General features: G+C 37.4%; 1 protein-coding gene across 5 annotated transcripts in view; it reads left to right on the top strand.

Annotated features, from left to right (window-relative positions):
* MTMR7 (myotubularin related protein 7) overlaps window positions 1-22,230 on the top strand; it is a 47,338-nt gene extending 25,108 nt beyond the window's left edge. For 2 of the 5 annotated variants that reach the window (XM_083861334.1, XM_083861333.1), the window contains exons 7-14: window positions 1,798-1,930; window positions 6,834-6,943; window positions 8,907-9,032; window positions 9,815-9,864; window positions 11,507-11,707; window positions 12,863-13,003; window positions 14,624-14,750; window positions 15,208-17,919. In XM_083861334.1, the coding sequence (XP_083717460.1) occupies window positions 1,798-1,930; window positions 6,834-6,943; window positions 8,907-9,032; window positions 9,815-9,864; window positions 11,507-11,707; window positions 12,863-13,003; window positions 14,624-14,750; window positions 15,208-15,564 (1,245 nt within the window). In that variant the 3' untranslated portion in view covers window positions 15,565-17,919. Of the gene's footprint in view, window positions 1-1,797; window positions 1,931-6,833; window positions 6,944-8,906; window positions 9,033-9,814; window positions 9,865-11,506; window positions 11,708-12,862; window positions 13,004-14,623; window positions 14,751-15,207; window positions 17,920-20,026; window positions 20,308-22,152 lie in introns of those variants that run through there. The other 3 variants (XR_014590080.1, XR_014590081.1, XM_083861335.1) reach the window with 3 other exon arrangements.
* Window positions 22,231-22,943: the final 713 nt, after the last annotated feature.

Genomic DNA, 22,943 nt, shown 5'->3' with positions numbered 1-22,943 from the left:
GTATAAATCAAAAACCTTGGTGTTTTGCCCAGGTTCCTATCCAGAGTGTGATTCCTTCTGATGTATCATGAAATTCATGCAATCTTTCAATTCCTAATGGTGGTCCACAGATGTAACTTTTTAGCTCTTTCCTTTGAAAATTAAGATGTGATTTCCAGGTTTGGTCTTTGGAAACCTATTTTGACATATGACATAAAAAAGCAAGGCTTCTTCATCTTGGTTGGAGGGAAGATGGCATCAGACAATCAGTCCCCAGTTGTGTGTATTGGCTCCAAATTAAAATTTACTATTTGGAATATGTGTGTTTGGGGTGGAAGAGGTCAAAAAAGGAGACTTTCTTGCATATCCCATGATGCTATTTGTTAAGCACTAAAATATTATTATGAGTTTCAGATGTGACCACAGAAGCAGTGAATCAATAGTACTGCCTGCACTATTGGGAAATAAACTGGAGACAGAGTTATCTGTGTAGCCTCTTGTTCCCTAGGCAATGCCTAAGAGAGACTTTTTTACTTTTTCATGAGCATTGGCTCTCACTGAAATGAAGATGAGTTACTTTTTGTCCAATTGATGCCTCACAAAGTCTATATTCTTTATTATTTTTTTCGTAAATCTTTCCTGAGCAGAAGCTGTTAGTTGTGCTTGGAGGCATGGAGGTTCTGCTACTTGACCTGCTTTGTCACTCTCAGAGCCTTCATATTTCTTGGGAAGTTTGAAGGTCCCCCAGCCCTACAGCATGAATTTCACAGAAAAGCGTGGACTTTATGCAGAAAGACAATTTCTTTCCATTGCACAGTGAGATTTTGCTATAGGAGATTTTGAAAAAGAGTAGATCCGTACTTAATAAAAGAATAATTTAGTTAAAAAGATGAAAGAAAATGTAAAAGTATCTAATTAATTTTTCTCTGCTCTAGTTTTCAGCCCAAAGATCAAAATTTGGCATAAGGAGCTTGGTGGACAGTTTTCCTTCCCACCCAAGGGTTCCAAAAGTGGGGAAAATAAACATTAACCTCACCCTTAATTTTGTGCTTGGGGAAACTGAACTAAAGAATTTAGTAACTTTCCCATGGCAGGAAGCAAGTAACAGATTCAAAGACAAAACTTCAACTTCCAGCTGAAAGTATTTTTGCTGAAGCACAGCAATTCCTTTGATAGCAGTGCATTGCAGATGAAAATACTTGTGGTAATGTTGTCAATTCAAATATTTTCAATTTGTCAATTTCAAATATTTTTTTTAAAATTTCAAATATACATAACAAGAACCAAGTTACTATAAAATCAAGAAAAACTACTCCAGCCCCCTCTTCGTTATTGCAAGCTTCAAAGAAGTAAGCTGTATTAGTTTTTGGATGGTTTGAGCAGTAAAATACAGTAAACTTGGGCAACGGTGCAGTGTGTGCATGCTGTGATCTGGTGGCATGGCAGATGAGACACTGCCACCTCCTGGGTACACTCTGCTAGTAAGCACAATGCTGCTCCAACATAAAATCAAAACAGCTCTTTAAAATTAAAACCTTTATGCTCTTGCAGAGGAATCCTGCCTAAGCTGTGGGGGTTTTGTGTTTAGCCTCACTAAGGAAGTTTCACTCAAATTGTGGGAAATAGGGATATCAGAGGCTCAGCAACCCAGTGCCCCACAACAGGCTGTAAACAGATCCCCAGTTCATATCCCCTTGTGACAAATGCTTCCTATTTGTGCCTGACTTAAACCCCTCTGATTTATTGCTGCAGACCACAAGGTTTGCTTTGAAAAGATTCTGCTACTGGTTTTCATCTAATTTTCCCTATGTTTTTCAGCTCAACGCAATGGCAAACAGAGCAGCAGGGAAGGGATATGAAAATGAAGACAACTACTCCAACATCAAGTTTCAGTTCATAGGCATTGAGAACATCCATGTTATGAGAAATAGTCTGCAGAAAATGCTTGAAGGTAATATTCCTCTTCACTGGAAACTAGAGGAAAGAATTGATCCTTCTGTCAAAGAAATAAGAATTACTGCTCTGAAATCAGCAGCAGTGAAAAAGAGTATGGAAAGCAATCTTTACCTTTTGCAGCTGCACACAATGGAACTTGCCTGCTGCCTAATGTGAATTGTGCAATGGAGCATCATGGCAAATACTGATTGGTGATTTCTTAATTGTGAAAACACCTTGTTTCCTGGCTGAAATGCAGATATCATTTAATGATAAAATGAATTTTAATTACGTGCACCTTGCTGCTACTATGTCTTTTTTTGAAATTTACATTTTGATGCTGAAATGAAAAAAAACCACAACCTTTTAGCTGACTTTGAGGCTAGTGGAAAATACAGATTGATTTTTTTTAAAAGCTCAGAAAAACTGTGGTGTGATTTTCATATAAGGTAGTCATGCACTTTAGACTGTGAATTTTAACAAAAACTTAGTCATACCTTGTAAAGAACATACCACATCAGGTCTAGTAAGGAAATTCACAGTCAATGGGTGTAACAATTCATCACCTTCAATATCCCTTGGAAATTAATAACAATTGCCTTATAAATGCTTAGCAATATATGAACCAGCAAAGTTGTTCTGCCATTTCATATTTGCAGTACATAACTGTTTAGAGGCCATCTGGGAAAAGAGCAAGGATAAATAAGCCATCCTTGACCCTGAATGGCTTGTTGATTTTTAACAAGCAAATAGGAAAGTGGTCACTCCACCATGTCTCTGTACTTACTTCATGTACATCAACAACTTCCATCACCTCCTGAATCAGCTTCATCTATCTTATTCTTGATTTGATGCTCTACCCATGCTCTTTTAATCTTCATCTGTCTCCCATCGAGTGCATGCAAATGTAAATTTGAAATCTAAGAAGGGCTTAAATTTTCCATGATAGGAAAGCCATAGTCTATTTTCAAATTAGACCACTTCATGGAAACCAGCATAAAGTGTAATGCAGGTAAAACATCCCCTCTCTTCATGAGAGTTTTCTTGGTCTAAGGGTCTCAGGTGGGAAAACAGAAAGATGTTTTGTTCACTAGGAAGTCTTTTTTGGCTAGGAGAGAGGCTGGTTGGGTAAACAGGTTCCTTTATTTGTTCAGCTCAAGACTATCAAAGTTAAAATAGCAAGCAACCAGTCTGGCTGCATGGGCAGTGCTGTGTATAATTTTTGAGCCAAAAGTTCATGAGAATGGCCCATGGCCCAAACTTGCATGTAACAAGGTAATTTCTAATGTATTTAACACTTCAGGCTGCTTGGAGGGCACAAATTCTTAGCATCTATTTTTAAATAAGCCATATGGTCAAAACTTCTGCCTTTTTACTGGGTTTTATATTTGCTGTGTTGAAATCTCTCATGTAGCAACTTGTCTGATAAGATTAGAAATCAGAAAAAGATTAGAAATCAGAAAAGTTAAGGACTTTTTAAAAGAAAAATCTTATGACTTTCAGTGTACTAGTGCACTTCAGTTTCCTTATGTCAGATGCTATGTAGTTTTTATCTTTTTCCATTTGTATGTGTCTCTTAATCTGTTTTTCAGATTTTTTTTACCTGACTTGAGCATACAAAGAGATCTAGAACCAAAAATACAGTCAAGGATGATGATAACACACATTTAATATGGCTTTAAATTTTTATCAATGAATACCTTGATAATACATCAACAATTATCAGTTACTGATGTATTATCAAGATCAATATAAAAATATATAAGTAATTAAAAGAATAGATAAATAAGATAGCAATATCATTGTACCTGTATGAATCTTAAGTAAATTATCACACTACTCTTTACAGAATGGGTTCTGCCGCTCATGATCTGTTGTAAGATTTTCTAAGGTGCATAAACACCTTTGAAAAGACAAATGAAGCTGATGAAAACTGATTTTAGTTTAATGTGAGCTGTATTGTTGCTTGGAAGTATACAGCATGAAAAGAGGACATCAAGATATAGTTGGCCAGGTGTGTTGCTGAAATGCGAGGCCAGTTTCATTCAATTTACTGGTGCTAAGCAGAAGTGAAGGGCAAAGGATCTTCACATGCCAGACTGCAGAATATTTCCAATATACAATTTTAAATAACTTCCAATGCTGAAAGAGTTTGAAAAAAATTATTCTTCAGTTTTCCATTAGAAAAATGCACTTATATTAGGAATGTATTCATTTCAATTATGAATTGAAAATAATATTATTATAATACATGTATAACAATAATATTTTTGGGGGAAAGCTGAGGAAATAAATTTATACTTATAAAAATATCAATATTTTCTTTGAGTAGGTAAAAAATTGGTTTCAGCTTTGCATATTTACTGACTTTATTTCAAGCCAATATACCTTATTTTAAAATATACTTACCTACCTGGCATAATGTTGGTTTTTGCAAATTATTCCAGGATTATAAAATGATTAAATTTTTAGAATAAGGTTTTTTTTCAGAATATGCAAAACATGTTGAGATTTGACTGTACTGCACAAGTAAAATGCATCTCGACATGGTGGAATTTCCTTTCAGAGAAAAAAAATCATTTTCCTCTACTGTCTTTAGTATAGTATGGATTTTTATTTTTCTCCATTTATAGATGGATCTATGTGAAGAACCTTGAGATAATTTTGATCCTGTGCACACACCTCCTTGAAATAATTTTAAACATTAGACGGACATTACACAGGGCCTTTTCTTGATAAAGATCCAAGGTCTGCCTGAGGCTGCTGTTTGGCCTTTGGGGTGGGGTGGGCTGTGCTGCACATCCAGCTGAGACCTGACTCCCGTGTGCTGTGCACTGAGCTGGTGGCCCCACATGCTCCCTGTCTGTATTTAAACAGCAAATATGAGCTTCTCCTCCCCTCATACCAGGAGCAGCACTTGCTGATGTAGGAGCAGCCCTCTGATCCTTGGACTTCTGGGACAGATCAGCCAGTAAGAAAACCTGTGGGTTTGGCCCACAGCAACTATTCCTTCCTCTACTTATGGCTGTCCTGCCAGAAACGGGGGGACTAGTCCAGCATACCCCCCCTGGTACTTTTGCTGGTGGAAGAGGCAGTTTCCAACATGTGCCCTGTTTCTTCCTCCCATCCTGGGGCATGGGCACATTGCTGGAATTCTCAGAGCTCTGCCTGTTGGCTCTTGATTTTCCTGTGCACACACAGTGGATGAAGCAGGCCATATTTCTCAAAGATTTTGGTACCTTTTCTGCTGAGAGGGAAATACCTTTCCCCCATAGGATAAGCCTCATAATTGAATTCATAATTGAACTCAGTATTAAGGTCTAGATCGGTTGCCAAAGTCATGTGAAATATACAGTGTATGCATTTAGGACAGTATGAACTTTGCTCAGTGAGTGGTCAGTAAATATTGACTCCAATTTGGGAGTGGGAATGAGCAAAGCACTGTTTCAGCCTTACCTTGGGCTTTTGTAAACAGAGACAGCAGCTTCAGCCAGAATTGGTCATGCTGGAAAAGCCACTAATTGGTCATGCTTCCATCTGCACAGGAACATTAATCATGTGAAAAGCTGTTTGCTTTCAGTGCTGCTATCTCTGCATCTTTATAAATATCCTCCAAAAATTACTTTTAAAATAACCATCTGGAAGGGGCCTTACATATAAACATTGCAAGACTTTGTACAGACACATTAGGCCATTTTGCTTCTGAACTAAATGGAGTTCGGACAGTCAGATAGTTCAGATATGGTATAAGCAAATCCCCTAGAAGGGTATGTGTGTCTTTAGTAAAATTATTCCCCACGCATCTCAACATCAATAAATACACACCCCTCTAACAACTAATAATAGTTGTGAGATTTTTTTCCGCAACGTTTCAATAATGGCCATAAATAACTGAGTCTTTTAAGATTTCCAGAGCACAAGAGGCTTACTAAGACATCAGTAATTGACAGATCACACATGAACTCAGTAAAAGCCATGATGTTTTTCACTATACTCTGAAAATGAATTTCACTGCTAATATCTTTTTTCCTTAAAAGACAGTATAACTCGACATGGATCAAAATGAAGATGGGGTTAAAAAAATATTTATGGGGTGAATTTAGCATTTTACTGTTGAAAATAGATTGCACCAAATTTCATTAAGTATTTATGCTAGATTGAGGTACCTTATTTAGATTTTGATTGCTTTTTTCCTTCTGATGCCACAAACTCTTTATTATTAAAAAATAGATACTTGGATACAGCAGAATAGAAACAGAGTAAAAACTGAGCTAATGTAATTTTTGTCTTCAAATGTGGAATAGAGCTCGGAAGATTTTCAGGAAAATATTTTCCTTGATGGATTATGTCTTGTCCTCACCATTAGAATACTTTTTTACTCCAAAAAGTCAAGTGAAGCTTTAATAAGGTTTAATTCAGGAATGGAGAAATGTGGAGTGGAAATGTGGAACCACTTTAACTCAACCACCATCATCTGTGGTGATGCTGGGAGTAGGAGGCAGTGGCACCATTTAGGTGTCTGTGTGCCTGTCCAACAGCAGAAATCAAATGCTTTCTGTTTCCAAGCCCTCATCATTAAATACATGAACTCCTCCCAGGGGTTTGAAAACTTCACTCCAAACACAAATCTTGGAAAATACATGCTTCATAGAAGGATGAATTTGGATTTGTTTACTATAGGCTTTATGACAGCTTCTCTTTTTAAATTAAATCAACATATTGGGTGAAATTTGACCCAGCCCCATTTCTTAAATATATCTGTTTCTCAAAGGTTACATTTGGCTGTGAAGTAGTTCTTTTCAAAGGATGCATGTTTTACATAGTGAATATCTGAAAAAGAGAGAACTCCAAGGCTGAACAGTCGATGAAGCTTAAGGGACTCTAATCACTATATATTTAAAATGTATTTTATTTTGCAGTTTGTGAGCTAAAATCACCTTCAATGAGCGACTTCCTGTGGGGCCTAGAAAATTCTGGCTGGCTGAAGCACATCAAAGCCATTATGGATGCTGGCATTTTTATTGCAAAGGTAAAGTGTGTAAAATGAGAACAAAACTTGCAGTAATCAGATACTGAAAATGAGGACCGAATTCTCTGCTTATGGATAACTTCTGTTATCTCTTCAGTGATGTTATACCTGAAAAAGCCCATCTTGCAATGCTTTGTGTATGAGGGGAGGTGATTCTTAGGTGCTGTTGTGTTGACATTTTTCTAAAGTAGTAAACAAAAGCTTGTGTTCTTTTGCACTGAAGCCTCTACTAGCCTCTGTCTTGTTATGTCAGACATTTGAATGTCCTTCCTTTACTCCCCAACAGTGATTGTTATTGGCTTTTTCCCTGCCTCCTCCATAGGTTTCTGGACATTTTCTTTGTGGAAGTGGTAGTTGTAATATATACATATAGCTACATATAATGTATAATACATTATGTTGTACACAATATATAACTACTATACTGTTATCCCCTCTGAGTTTTCAGGCAACCAACCTAATTTACCTCTTGAACCAACTCCTGTGTATACCATGGCCAAACTCTCTAGCAGCTTCTACTTTTATATGCTTGAGAACTCTTCCAGAAAACAGTTTTGGCTTTAATAAGAATTATTTCCCCTACTCCCCCCACAAACTAATGTAGACATTTTTTGTCTGCCAGCAGTAGCGTTAATTTTGTTACCCCCTACCTTTTACTGCTTCCATTCTTATTTCTGAGGTGACAATTTCTTATTGGCCTATTTATTCACGTGACCTACTGCTATACAGATAAAACTTCATGGTTTTTCCTCCTCACTAACTGCTTGTTTCTCTTGCATTGCTTCTTCCTTCTCAGTAGGCAACTGTAGTTTCTTACCTGAACAACAACTGTGCAATAAATACACATATTATTACTCCCAGCCCTACTACTTTTCATTAGCTCATAGAAATAAGGTCATTTACATTAGCTTTGCCAGTTTTTCCCCAGTGGCTAGTCTTATTATCCTTTGTGCATATACTTGCTAGCCTAGTGCCTTCTCAGACATGCATTTTGACCCATTCTTATTAGTACGGTTTTCAGTTCTCAGTTCTTGGTCTTCTGCCCACAGGGGTTCTATTTTGGTAGAATTTACTTGTCTCTTGAGATAAACATAGATAATTTATTATTATTCCTCATTCCCTATTAAGCCCAAAATTAACCTAAATGGGATTTTTTTTTTTCTAACAGTATTTTTCCTAACCTACTTTATGTTCTACTCCCTAAATTTAATTCTCTTTAGAAATGACAAAGGCCAAAACCGTTAGGACTAAAAAACCAACCACCAACCCTCATGTTCTAAAAATAATACAACACAAGACTCTGGAGAACTCGGTACAATTTCTTCTTTATGTGTTTATGTATAAAATGGAATCCTCTCTTCCCAGTTATTACATTAAAGATACTGATAAAATCTTGCTTATTAGAGGTGGAAGTTTCCCACTATCAAAGGCTTTCCCACAAGCCTTTCCAGCATGTCCTCAATGCAATGCAATGTGCTGCAATAATGCCCAGGCTAGTGATGGCATGGAAAGCAGACATTACCCTTAATGACATTACCGTCATGATGAAATATTAAGAGCCATATGGCAAGCATGGCTATTCTTTTAGTGGCATGTGATGTCATGAGATGTGCTGGAGCATCTGAATCTGCTGTAGGTAGTTGTCTGCTCCGACAGATTGATGTATTGTAACTGAAGTGAATCCCACATCTTCCTGTAGTGGAGCATAAACTGGTAATTCTCAACCACCATATTGCACAGCCTGGGGTGAATTAAACTTTTCAAATTAGAGGAATAACACTGATTTTCAAATGAGATGAATAACACTCAACTTTATTTAAGAGCTCTGTGGTAGAGTAAAAAATGAATGACCTTTCCCAGTTCCCAAATTAATACTCTCTATGTGGCTCTTGTCTCACTGCTTCTCTCTTAACATTGTCTTCCTCCCTGCCTGTGAACTTTCTGACTTTTTCTGTATCCTTAGGCTGTGGCTGAGGAAGGTGTGAGTGTGCTTGTTCACTGCTCTGATGGCTGGGATAGGACAGCCCAGGTTTGCTCTATAGCAAGCCTTCTATTGGATCCATATTACAGAACTATGAAGGGATTCATGGTAAGCAGGTTCTTTCACAGGGTAAATGAAGTATGGCACCACTTAAGAGGAATATCTTTGTTTTAAATAGGAAATAAGCTGTCCTAAAATATACCCTTGTTTTGGTTTGGTTTCGTTTGGTCTTTTTAAGTAGGAAGGAAAGCTTCTATATGTTTATGTTAAAGTGTCCCAATTTCTCTATGAAATGTTACTCAAGGTGGGGATCAGTTGTTCACCTATGTTTGGGTTTTTTTCTAGCTGTGACTGAGAAAATTTCTCACAGCCCGAAGAGCTTTTGTGCAAGCAAGAATTTGTATTCATTTGCGGTCAATGAATACAAATTAAAATTAAAAATTTTTAATTTTAAGCGTCAGAAGTATATGTTTTCTAGACATTAGATTGCAATGAGCAGCTATATTGGAAAATCTGTTCCTTTCCCACATCAATCAGTACTGGTAAAGCATCTAGAAGTGGTTATCAAGTTACTGGTCACATGTTAAAAAGATGTGTGATACATTTGTAAGTTCTATTTTAGAAAGCAATGAAACAAGATATTTGAAGTTGTGCTGAAATACTGCCACCTTCTCTGCATCCATGAAGAGTGCTGTTTCTCTGAGCTGGCACATCACTCATTATATTTTTCTGCTACTTTTGAAAATTATTTAGGATTGCTTGCTTGCCACTTTTCTGCTTATTCTAAGAATTAACTGGGATTCCAACACTGCTTTGTTTACACCACCCTTCTGCCTGCTTCAACATGTCAGCTACACTCCACAACATTGAATGCAATATTCTCATTTTAGGTGTTAATTGAAAAAGACTGGGTTTCCTTTGGTCACAAATTTAACCACAGGTAAGGCAGTGCTAAGGTTTTCCTCTCTCTGTATGTGTATTTTTATGTAGTCTATATCTGCTGCCATTCCAGTTTTACTTCTTTGCTGCCTTACAAAACATAGCAACAGAATGCCCCAGGAAACTGCCATACCCTTTTCTCCAACTACATAATTTAGCAGCCTGGAGAAGTCTGAGTGAAATATTTCTATATATACACTGTAGAACTCCTAAGGGGAATCCTGCATGCTGGTCTTTGCAGTTGCCATGAGCATTGGGAGGTCCATGTGAGTAGGGTGTATTTGGCTTGCAAAAGCCCTTCAGACTCCAGCAGATCTTCCAGTAGTGACAAGGTCTCCCACATAAGTCCCTGTTCAACAAAGGGACTTCTACGTCTTCAAGGCACTACTTAATCTTAGGTATGTCTGTGAGTTATCTATTATATAAAATATACTCTTCCTGTTACACTCTGTTCTAAAAAAGCCAGCAAAATATGCTCAGAAGTGTCAGGCAAATTGGAAAGTCATTTATTTGGATAAGTTATTTTGAACATTGATCCAATGTAAATGCTATAATGTAATGAAAATGTTTGAAGAACTTAATATATTTAAACATGGATACATTTTCACATTTTCTTTCTTTCATGACTTTATTTTTATTTTCTGTAAAAATTAAACATCCAGTTTTTATATTGGTGTTTAACTCCATTATATTGCTTGGTTTAAATATAAATTTGTTATAGTTTAAAAAACCAAAAGTCAGAAAATCTGCGCATCTTCACAGCACCTGTGAAATTCCAGTAGGAATTACTACATTTAATATGATACTGTCAGTTGTTTACGATTACCAGTAGTAAAAGGTATTATGAAATGCAACAACCACTGATAGCTTTGGTTTGCTGTGCAATATTGCTGTGTTTTCTCTGATAGTAATAGAAATTTCAATTTTAGATGTTTATGAAATTCTACTCTGTTGGCATGTGCACATACATTCCCCAACCCTGCCAAAGCAGGATAATGGATTGAAAATGCTTCTTCCTATTATGTAGACTTAAAAAATACTTCTTACTTCTGTGTGTTTTTTGTTTTCAGGCTCCTATTCTTCATTGCAAGTGGTTCCAAGAGGCATTTTTATACACAGAAAGTTTCATGTTCAGTTGACAGTCATAGTAGCATGTAAACATTTCCCACTTCCTAGAAATTTCACCAAAAGAGGGCAGCTTTAATCTATTTTCTACTGAGGTTATAATGTCGCTCTCCTGCTATGTTTTCTTATTTGGGGAATGATCTACTATTTAGAGACTGTCTTACGACACACTTTTGTCATTAAAGTCATTGCAGCCATTTTTCTGATAACTTACGTTACTGGGGTATAATTTATATGGATAGCATTAAAATATGGCTATGCAGCAGCTAGCCTTTTGTAGCTGTAATGTAACAAGACACCCAATAACAGAGGCTTTTTTTGGTAATTCTACCTCCATTCTACTTCATTATTATTGCATCATTTTTGTAAGTAAAAATATAGTAGCATTTGAGATTTTAGAAATTAATGCCTAAGATGTAAATTGCACACTAAAAGTGAAGGGTTTGTTTTCCTTAGAGTTAATTCAGTTTTCTTGCAGGAATTCAGATTATAATTGGATGCATCTTGCCTTGTTTCAGGTATGGCAATTTAGATGGAGATCCAAAGGAGATATCGCCTGTTATTGACCAGTTCATCGAATGTGTTTGGCAATTAATGGAACAGTTTCCTTGTGCTTTTGAATTCAATGAAAGATTCCTCATCCACATACAGCATCATATCTATTCTTGCCAGTTTGGGAATTTCCTGTGTAACAGCCAGAAGGAGAGAAGAGAGCTGAAGTATGAAAATGTTTTCTTTAGTAGCATATTTATGCATGGGGTCTGTAGCTGGTGGTGTATTGAGCAGGCAGACATTTTCCAGTTTGTATGTATGTGTTTCATAAGGCACAGGATGCCTGTTGTCTTCTGGCAACACAGATTAATACCAAAAAGAGTTGATCCTCTGCAGTGTGGCTCTGCTGGGAGCATAATCCATGCTGTGCGAGACAGGGATTAGTGAAAATTGACAGGGGCATTATGCCTTCAGCCATGTGGGTCTGCCTTTACTGCAGCCCTGACAAAATACAAGGCAAGCTGGCCCTGTAACTCTAAAATGATAAAATGATAGCAACTCTAGTTAAGTTCTCAGTTTAAGAGTTACTGCCCCTCTGTGTTTTAACCTGTCTTTGGATCTCATGTCAGGACATTTTAGTCCTGCTCTCTTAGGTACTTCCTTATGACCAGCCTTTTTGTCTGGTAGCCCTCCCTAGGACTCAGTCAGCAGACTGTCCTTCTGCTGTCTGGCCCCAAAGCACTTGTGAATTAATCTACCTGCCCTGAGGCCCAAAGAAAGACATCATCATCATTCGCGGCAGTGCTCATGTTTGGATCTGCTCCCCGGGGCCCTGGGTCCTCAATACATGATGATATCCATTGCTTTTCTCAAGCAGCCTGATCATGTCAGCAGTAGCAATGAGAGACTGGTACTGGCTACTGCTGGCTGCTGCCATTTCACTCCTTTCACTGCTGAAATGCAGAGCAGCCCCAGCGCCACAGTTCATTTAAAATCAAAACCTTCACAGATCACCACAACCCAAGACCTAACTATGTAAGAAATTGCAGCTCAGCAGGAGTGCTTTTAAATGTGAGGGTCCCTTTGGTGCAGAGATCAGTCTGAAAGCAAAGATCCTCTCCACCTCAAAAAGGAACCAGTCTCTCCACCTACTCACTCTACATGGTTTTGTTTTATGGGAAATGGATCAGATTTTGCTTTTAGTGACCAACAAGGGAATATAGGTCTCTGTTTCTCTATTCTTCTAACTTAAGTCTAATTCTGTTAAGGAAGCTGATTGTAAACTGGAAGTATGGAGGACAAGAATGCTGCATCTAAGCTTCAGCTATCCCTGAATTGTAATAGAGGTTTAATGTATTTTTATTTAACATGTTGTTTTTCAGAATCAAAGAACGAACGTATTCATTGTGGGCTCACTTGTGGAAAAATCGTGCTGATTACCTGAATCCTTTATACAGGCCAGACCACAGTCAAAGCCAAGGGACCCTGCACCCACAGATAGCTCCATGCAACTTCTTGTACAAGTAGGTAGTATCACTTGCTGCTGGGGATTAGCATAGGTTACTACAGAACAGAATTCATTTGTACAGAAGTATTTCTTGTTCTATAAGGCCGTTTATAGAGAGTAAATTCAGTCTCAGATCCAGTGTGTTTGTTCCCTGTGTGCTCATAGTCAGCCAACACCTCTGCACCATTCCACAACAGAGTATTAGTCTGAAAAGAAGCTTAAGATTAAAGCTATATTGATAGTTCTGTGTCCTAATTTCATGGTTACTCACTTCTTCCACTGAGAAGTGCCTCTTTCAGTCCTGTTCTCATCTGTTATTTCTAAATTTATAGTTGCTTTAACTTCTTCCATTCCAAGATTTTGTGATGTTAGTTTGGATCAATTGATGTCAAAAGTAAAAAGGATCTTTTCAAGAAATCATATGATTTCATTGCTAAAACAAGTATTTTGTAAAAAAACCCTGGACTTTCTGTATGTTGCTATATCAGGTAAAACGAAATTAAGTTTTTCCTGATATTTTTTCAAAATATAATACTTAAGAAATCTTACTATTGACATTGAGTTAATTAATTGTGTTATTATACTTAACAAATTTTGGGAGAACTTGAATAGAAATTCATTAAAACTGTCATTTAAGTAAAACTGATTGGTTTGTTTTCCAGTTGCAAGTAATAGCATCTGTTAAAAAGCCAATAAAAGTTGTAAATGACAGAAATTGAATTCTTCCATGTCTACTATACCAGGTCACATCCACTTTAAAACAATTTAAAAATAGTCATTAATCATCTTCTTTGGGATAGTGGGATTTATAAAAGAAGTACTGATACAGCAGATCCTCCAATGGCTCAGTAATCCTGTTGATTCTAATCTAATTACTTGGGTGCGTAAAGATTTCCAAGCATGAGTTATCAGATGATAAACTTCAGGGGGAATGTGATTTAAATAGTATACTATTTGGATAGGAATAATAAGCCACCAAGCACCATGCACGTGCTCCAAAAATATCTGTCAGCTACTTGGCCAGACAGCTGCAGCAGACAGCAGGGCTCAGCTACTTAACCTGTCTGGTGAACTAGTTACACACTCAGGGCCTGCCTGTGGCCCTATTGCCAGCAAGGCAGGAGGAGCACCAGAGAAATACAGAATTTCAAAGCTGAGTTCATGGGAAGTTGAATAATTCAGAATTATGAAAAACTGTCTTTACCATCGGCTATTTTATAGGTACCATTGCTCTAAAGCCCATGGTGTAGAACAAGAAAATAATACCAAAAAATACTTGCAAAAGTTTGAATTCAGTGAACCTTTCTCAGTTGTGATCTAAACTACATTCAACTTTCACTCTACTGTGTATCAGAATTAGTCTGAGCTGCCTATGTCCAGCTGCCTATGAGTTGTACCTTCAGGATGGAGGATATGCAAACAAACTACTACTAAATAGTCTATGAACTTAGGTGTATGCACTCTAATGATGAATAAGCATGGACAGATCATTTAGGATAATATCTGTCTGGGGGAGAGGGGGGGAAAAGAGTGTGCTTTTAAGTCTCATGAGCCTACTTCACCAAATGGGAAAATTTCATTTGGTGAAGTAGCCTCATGAGACTTAAACACACACTGACTTTGCCATTGATTCCAGGTTCTGGAGTGGTATGTACAACCGCTTTGAAAAGGGGCTGCATCCTCGTCAGTCAGTTACTGATTATCTGATGGCAGTGAAGGAAGAAACTCAACAGCTGGAAGAAGAGCTAGAAGTCTTACAAGAGGTAATAAACAGCTGAGCTTGATATTCCAGACTTGGTAACTGATGATAAATGAAACCCAGCTCCATATGCTGCCGAGTCCCCTACACCCTTTTCTGGAATGAGGATGTTCAGGGATCATTTTTGTTCTCAGATAAATTATTGTGAATGTTTTGCATTTAAGACACAAAAGTGGACTTTTTTTCTTCAAGGATAAAATTTTACCTCTGTTGGTGTACAAGTACTACTGAAAGTAAATTTAATCCTTTTATAACTCAGAGGGAATTGTAGCTTAGAAGAATGCTGTATTGGTTTGTGACAAATTGCATACTTCTCATACTCCATAAATGCAAATAGTCAGTTTTAAAGGGTGGGTTGGGCTCTGAAAGTTTATTTAAAAAGAAAAAAAACAAAGGACATATAAGAGGATTTCTGGGCCCTAAATGTGTTCACATGATATATCCTGTTTCCTTTATTTCAGAGACTGGCAAATCTTCAGAAATCACAATCAGGTAATAATAAAGTCAAGAGTAAGCAACAGGACCAAAGCAAAAAAATTGGACTGTATACTTCCAACAACAGCTTAGCTAATACTCCCCAGGAGTACAGCAATGATCTAAAATCATTCCCATCCCGGAGCCCTTCTCAAGGGGATGAAGATTCTGCCCTGATTTTGACACAGGACAACCTGAAAAGCTCTGATCCTGACCTCTCAGCCAACAGTGATCAGGAGTCTGGTGTGGAGGACTTAAGCTGTAGGTCCCCAAGTGGGGGTGGCTGCTTGCCTAGTGAAGACAGTGGCAAAGACTCTGATGAGGCTGTTTTTCTAGCAGGCTGAAATACCTTCAAGGCAGCAAGGATCCAGATGACATAAAGTCTTACACGATCTGGAATGACATCTTTTTACCAGATGAAGAATGAAAATGGTCTGTGGCCTAAAGAAATAATCCAAAGAAAGGGAACTGTGCAATTGTGTAAGTAAAGTACTAAGCAGAACAAGCTAATACTAATTTTAAGACATAATACTAAAGGAAGGTAATATCTGCTGTCATATTTCATTAAGCCAACCTGGTGGTTGTTTTATCAATTCTGTACATAATTATTCCTTATTTTGTACATTCCCATAATTATTTATTGGACAGAATAATATTTCTTTTCCTAAGATATGAAATTCCAAAGTACTGCCCTACACAAAGTTGAAGATGTGTTACTGTTAGCCTCACTGGTGAAGTGGTCAAAACTTATTTTTGTAGAGCTCATTTGCCTTCAGACATATTATGTATATTCTTTCCTTTCTTATTCACAAGAGGTTCAAACAATTATTTTGCATATTCTCCTACTAAAATCCTTTACAGCAAAGTAAAACTAACAAATGGATGCCCTGGCTCAGGGGACAAATGAAGCTTTGGTCCTGAAAAAAAAATAATCATTAATAAGCAGTTGTTGCTGCTGCAACTGAATGCAGTATTTGTATTCAATTCCCAACCAGTTTCTGCGACTAAAACTTCAATGAATGTAACAATGCTCACACAGCCTTTGTGCTAAAACACCCCTTTGTAACAAAAGGTACATGAGGCAGTTTACTCTTGCCTCTTTATGTTTTGTTATCAAGTTTGTTTATATCTTACCCTTGTTCCAAACCACCTACATAAGATTTAAAGGTAAAATTTTAAAGGTGATAAAATCTCCAATTCTTCAGCCTATTTTCCTACTTGAAAATGTTTTGAGTGGGAGTGAGGCACATACACAGTGGAGAGAATAGGGAATATCAAATCACTTACAGAAATTACTTACAGAAAAACATCACTCTGAATTAATAAGTAAATGAAAGCTGTGCCCATAAAGGAACTGTCATAGAGAATATTTCTTCCAAATTTTGTTGTTCAAAATAAACTAACCATAACTAACTGGTTATTTTTATCCTCACACAAAATTTCCCTTTTAGTATTTGCCAACCTGAACAGAGCATTGCAATACTAATTTAAAAAAAGGACTGATTCACCATTCACCAGGAAGTTTAATCTCATTTAAGAACTCTGATATTTTTAAGAACAGGACTAATAGTTTTCATAATCAGCAGTTCAGAAGTAAACAACTGAAAAATGTTCAAAATTTGGAATGTTTTGAAACTCACTAAAAAGGTGACTGGCCATATTAGGCTGCAACTCTTTCAAGTTTATTTTTTTCTTAATATTATTTCAAGCCAGCAGTTAAAAATATAATTCATATGGCTGCTTTTACCTGCTTGGAGACTTCAGAATTGAACTCTAATAGAGCAAAGTGGTAGGAATGGAAGTTTACTTTGATTGCATTTCACACTACTCCTTCAAGTAGAGATCTACAAAAAGAACTGTATTATATAAATATACCTCAATTTAGAATGATTAGATTTTATTATTCAGTCTGCTTTTCTGGAATGGCTTTTTATTCTGTTCTGTAAACATGTTATTAAAAGTGAATAGGTAAACTTCAGTATTATTACTATCCTCTGAAGGGAGTTGCTGTCTTTGAACAAATAATACTTAATAGCAAGGTTTATCCTAATGTTATATTGGAAAGGCCAGATCCTCAATTTGATAAATCACTATAGCTCAATTCAAATAAAAACAACTATAAATTATATTCTGTTGAGAATCTAGCCTTGTGGTTTTTAATCTTTATGAATTTGTATTAAATTAAACCCCTGATTTTAACTGCACTTTAAAAAGTGTTTTGTATTTTAAACATACCCTGTAAACTTTATGGCATTAAAGGAAACTTTGAATGGATTTTCTCAAATAAAGAAACATGCTGCAAAGTCAGCAATGAAAAGAAAACACTCAAATATTCTGCTAAAAAAATCTTTTGAAAATGGGCAATGTTATTGTACATCTTTAAAATGTAAAATTGTATATGATGATACTGTGTACAACTAGACATGTCTAGAAATAAATGCAGAAGAGCAAGATATGTAAATTCAAAGCACTGTGTTGGTGTTGCTTATGCAACTCGTTGTAACTGGCTTTGCAATTAAAATATTAACGTACTAACATCTTCTATATTAAGCCTTCACTTAGCAGCCCTCTGTGACATGTCTTTTAGTCCTTGGAATTTTGCATTAACTGCTACTGCTTCCATTACTGTATGTATTTGTGGCATTATCAGGCTAATGAGAAACACCTTCAAATAAACACTTAGGTGTTCTTAAATGTTATTTCACACCAGAGAATGAAACAGGATTGCTTTCCTGATTTTTGTGATAGATTTCTTCATTTATCTAGAGTCACTTTGTCACTGAGATCAAGGGATTCTTATATCTTCCCTACTCTGGTACTTGAATCCAGTAGTTAAGAGTTGTGAGGAATCTACAACAGATAACTAAAAAACCTGAGACTCTCATCAATTGTGTTAATTATATGAGGCATGTTATATCCCTGTATTTTTTTTTAGGGAAGAAAAAAAGAAAAAAGATGAAAAGACTTCTTTATTAACTACATTGTTTTCTTGTATCCTTGCTGCAGATCTTTGCAAATTTGGCCCACTGCAATAAGTGCACTGTAATTTGAAATAGGACACAGATGAATGTAACTAAACTGAATCACTAAGTTCAGGCTGCTCTTTACTATCAGAATGTGAATCTAAGGCACAGTGAAGGCAGTGGGATCAAACAGCTGAAGCCTTCTTTTCAAAAGATCATCATCTGAAGCACAGAAGAAAAACTATTTGCTGGCTGCTTTTATTGGTAACTCTATACAAGAAACAAATGTGGTAAACTGGTAATGGATTCTAAAAAGCTGAGAAATAAAATTAATTAGTTGGAGGGCACAACAACACGATATCATTAAAAATAAAAAAGCAGAAACAGAAAGTAAAAGGAGGAAGGCAGGGAAGGAAAGCTCTTTGTAAAATCAGCAAGTAAGGCAGGGAACCTGTTCTTTGAAGACACAGGCAAGCCACAGCACGGGTTCACAGCGTGAAAGATATTTAATGACACAAACCAACAATTAAATCACAGCAACAAAGTGGGGACAGCCTCTGCAATGAAAGTAAGAATGCCATTACTATTGACCAGCTAACTTAATGATTTTATCTGGACACTGCCCTGATCTGCAGACAAGAGTTCTCAAGAAGATCACAAATACAGCCAAGGCCAGGGACTGCTTCTGGGCGCAGGCTGAAGGCTGAGTGCAACTTTTAGGTTGGCTGGTCACCCTTACACTGTAGTGCAGGGACAGGTAAACACCACAGCGACTGAAAAATCCTCCAAGGACAGGTAAGTAGCTGACAATTCATCTGGGAAGGGAGGAACATGTGCTGGGTGAGCTTGAAGCAGGTCAACTTATGATGGTACTAAGACACACGAAAATATGCCGAAAATCTAGAGCCAAGTGTACTGCAAACTCTCAATTCAGAGAGTGCAAGAGTGCGATGAAAAGAGGATAAAATAAACATTCAAATTTACTTATATTATTTAAATTGCCAGTAAAACACCTGTAACCAGCAAATCAAATCATGTTAAATGTTAAAATAAAATATACTAGTCTTGTAATATAAATAATTATTGTAAAGAAGCTAATGAAACTTCATAGGTCCATCAGAAACACAACTGAATTCAGGCAAGGACTAAGTCTGTTGCTAAGGTTATTCAGATTAATTTACTCCCTTTCTGAGGACTATAAAACACGTTTATTTATGCTGAGGTATTCTATTATTATTGAAATATAGGCTCTCTTTATAGCTTATTACTGCATAGAAATGTGATGTCTACAGGTATCTGACTAAAACAAGGCATTTTCAAAAGCCATAGATGCAATACAGGTTTTTAAAACCCATTTTAGTGAAGGTAGCTCCAAGAATTACTGCTGTTGAAACGGTTAAACAGGAAAAGCTCAAACCACTGCACATGTAGATAAAAAGTTTCTTTGAGTATTGTACTGCATCCGCTTAGAACACAATTCTGTATCCCCTCAAAAAGTCCTGCAATGTCTAACTGTAAGTTAGATGAATACAAGATATATTAAAATACTAAAGCCTTTATTTTTAACACATTACAGTATTTACTGTTCAAAATAATTAAGGCTGTGATACTTGACTTTGTTGCCAGAGTTTTAACTGAGTTTTACCTGAAGGTCTCTTAAATCTCTGTTTTACAAAAATTTATTCTAGTATTTGAAGGGAGGAGTTAGAACTTGGACATGTATAAAACTGTAAGATTTCTACCTTCCGCATTTGGTCCAGGTCCTAAATGGCAAAGATGCTTGAGTATAAAGAGCAAACAACAGAATTATAGTACATACTGCTTAGAACTGACTTTATCACAGTCTCTTGTTTGCAGTGATGGCTGGCATACTGACTCCTCAGCAAGTTCACTGATGACACAAAGCTGAGAGGAGCAGCCAATACCCCAGAGTGCTGTGCAGCCCTTCAGAAGAATCTCGATGGAGTGGAGGGATCGGCAGAGGAACTTTCTGAAATTCAACAAAGGGCAAATGCAGGGCCCTGCACCTGGGGAAGAATAGTTTTGGGTTCCTCAGAAAAAGGAAGACATGGAGCTCCTGGAGTGGGTCCAGCAGAGGACAACAAAGATGAGTGGAACAACTCACTCAGGCGAAGAGGCTGAGGGAGCTGTTTAGGCTGGCAAAACCTGAGAGGGGACCCCATCAATATCTCTTAAGTATCTGAAGGAAAAGTTGTCAAAAGGATGGAGCCAGGCTTTTCTAGGTGGTGCAGAACAATATCACAAGAGGCAAATGGCAGAAACTGATGCCCAGGAAGTTCCACCTGATTATGACAAAGGTCTTTACTGTGTGGGTGACTGAGCACTGAAACAAGTTCCCCAGACAGGCTGTGGAGTCTCCCTCACTGGAGATACTCAAGAACCATCTAGACACAATCTTGTCCCATGTGCTCTAGGACGACCCTGCTTGAGCAGGGAGGTTTGACAAAAAGACCAAGGTATGGACCTTTCCAATCTGACCCATCCTGTGATTTAGAAGTAAGATCAGGTATTAAAATTAGGTAAACCCCAGACTCAATTAGCAGTTACAACACAGAATGTACACTCCCCCCCCCCCCCCTCCTCCCCCACCAAACTACTGCAATATTAGAGCCAGAGCCATCTTCTTACTCTTCTATTTCTTGTTCACTGAGTTGACTTTCCCACTGGGAGAACACCTGACCATGACATTGTGCAAAGCTCCCAAGAAACATGTCACTGTACATAGCATGTCATTCCAGATTGCTTTAAAGTTCATTTGACATATTTCAAAACTCTTTAGAATATACATCTAACAGCTTGGCCTTTATGGGAAACCGGATTTTAATCCACCCTCTGTATTTCAGCAAAAAGTGAGGTAAAGAATGTGTTTAACAGTGAACTACCAGCATGCTAGAAGCAAAAACCCCTAACTCTGATAGAGTGTTATCAGTGTTCTACCTAGTCTTCTGGAAAGTAGACCAGGGAAGGCACAACCAGCGTAGGACTAAAAGAGAAGAAAAATAAAACAACAACCCCCTCAAAAACCACCCCAACCAGCAGCACGTTGGCCCTTAAAGACCAGAAACAGTCTGGACATTCTTGGATGTGACAGCATTTCTGCAGCTAATCCAGTATACACCATCACTGGATACAGACATCTGTGCTTCTTCTCCAGAGGATGGGGTTTTGACTGCAGAAGGGGCTCAACAAAAGGGAAAAATATCCAAAGAATAGTAACAATGGTATCAGAAGAGAAAGGGAGAAAAGAGAACTTAACTTTCAAATTCCTGAACAACAAACACTGAAGTTGCATTGAACAGTGACATTTTCTTGTAGATTCTACTCCACTACCATCAGAAAGACTCCATGGAGAAGTTGTCAATTGGAAAATTTCCTCACTAAAGTAATGTAAGAGGAAAAGCTGAAGTGTTCAGAACTTGTATTAGCAAATTCCCTGAAGATGACCTGGCTAAAGTGTTCAGTGACAGCAAAGCACCATAATACCTGGCAGATGAGAACAGAAGCCTGTCCTCCCATGCTGTTATAAAATGTATAAAGAAGATACTAGCCCAATACAGCAAGAACATCAGGTGTCTGGTCATCCATGCCTTTCTCTGTTCACAAGAAACAACAACAAAAAACCAGTTCTGTAAAGAATTGTGTGTAGTCTTGAGTGTTAATTAGATCCTCAGAAAGGGATCAGAAACAACAACACAGCACAAAAATAGATGGGATTTTGCCAAGAAGGTAACAGTGATGACTTACATTTAACTCTTCTCAAGAGCTGCAGAAATCACACTACTCATAGACACAAGTTCAGAAGCACTTGGATGCTTACATAATCTAAGGCTTTAGTTAGTACATTAGCAGGAGTGCTATGTCAATATACAAGCAGCACATTTTTGGAGTAAGATCCTCTAAAATTATTGCTTAACCACTCCACTTACAAAGTGCTGATTTCTTTTTCAGACACCTAAGTATCTTTGACTTGGACCACAAATCTATTTTCTTGGGACATCTAATCTCAGAATTTGGATCAGGTTTAAAGTAAGTCCTATAAAATACCAGTGAATGGTTTACTCACCCTGAAAAGCAACAGCTTAGGACAATCACACAACTGTAACAAATGGCAGGGCTGAGACTGAAGACCCACTAGCCTGTGGAACAGACTTCTTGCACTTAAATGATTTTCCTTACTCACTTGTCTCCATTCAGAAGAAATATCACATTTTGTTGGAAGAATATCAAGTTTAGGACTGAAGATCAGTGATAAAGAAAAGCATATGCTTGGACTGTAGTTTGAGACTCGAACCTGCCATGTTCTGTGATCTTATCTAGGTAACACAGAGGTAGAGTCTTGGCTAAGAGGTTTATCTCCAGACTGCTTCCTGACAAGAAAGAAGCAGGATTTCTGATACATTACTTAATCAGCACTTTATCCTATTTAACTCTCAAAACTGTACAATTCCTTCTACTCCTCTTCCTTCCTCCTTGACTGTCTAATGAAAACCTAATGCATTGAGAAGGTGAAGAATGTGTCTTCTCGCAATAGCAAGAGAGAAAATACATGCATGTATTTAGGGGCTGCATTTTTCTCCTACAGAACACTGTATCCTGTCCATTTTCACCAGATATGGTCCCATCCCAAGACTGTCAGCTTACCAGAGGCAAGATTCATTAATTAAAGTGCAGAATTAAGTTTCACTTCCAAATTCGATCACTTGCCTTACCACATGACACTATGCAACTCCAAATGAATT

Source organism: Zosterops lateralis (assembly GCF_965231275.1).
Source record: "Zosterops lateralis genome assembly, chromosome: 5".
Classification (NCBI taxonomy): Eukaryota; Metazoa; Chordata; class Aves; order Passeriformes; family Zosteropidae; genus Zosterops; species Zosterops lateralis.
This window is presented reverse-complemented; position numbering and strand designations above follow the sequence as displayed.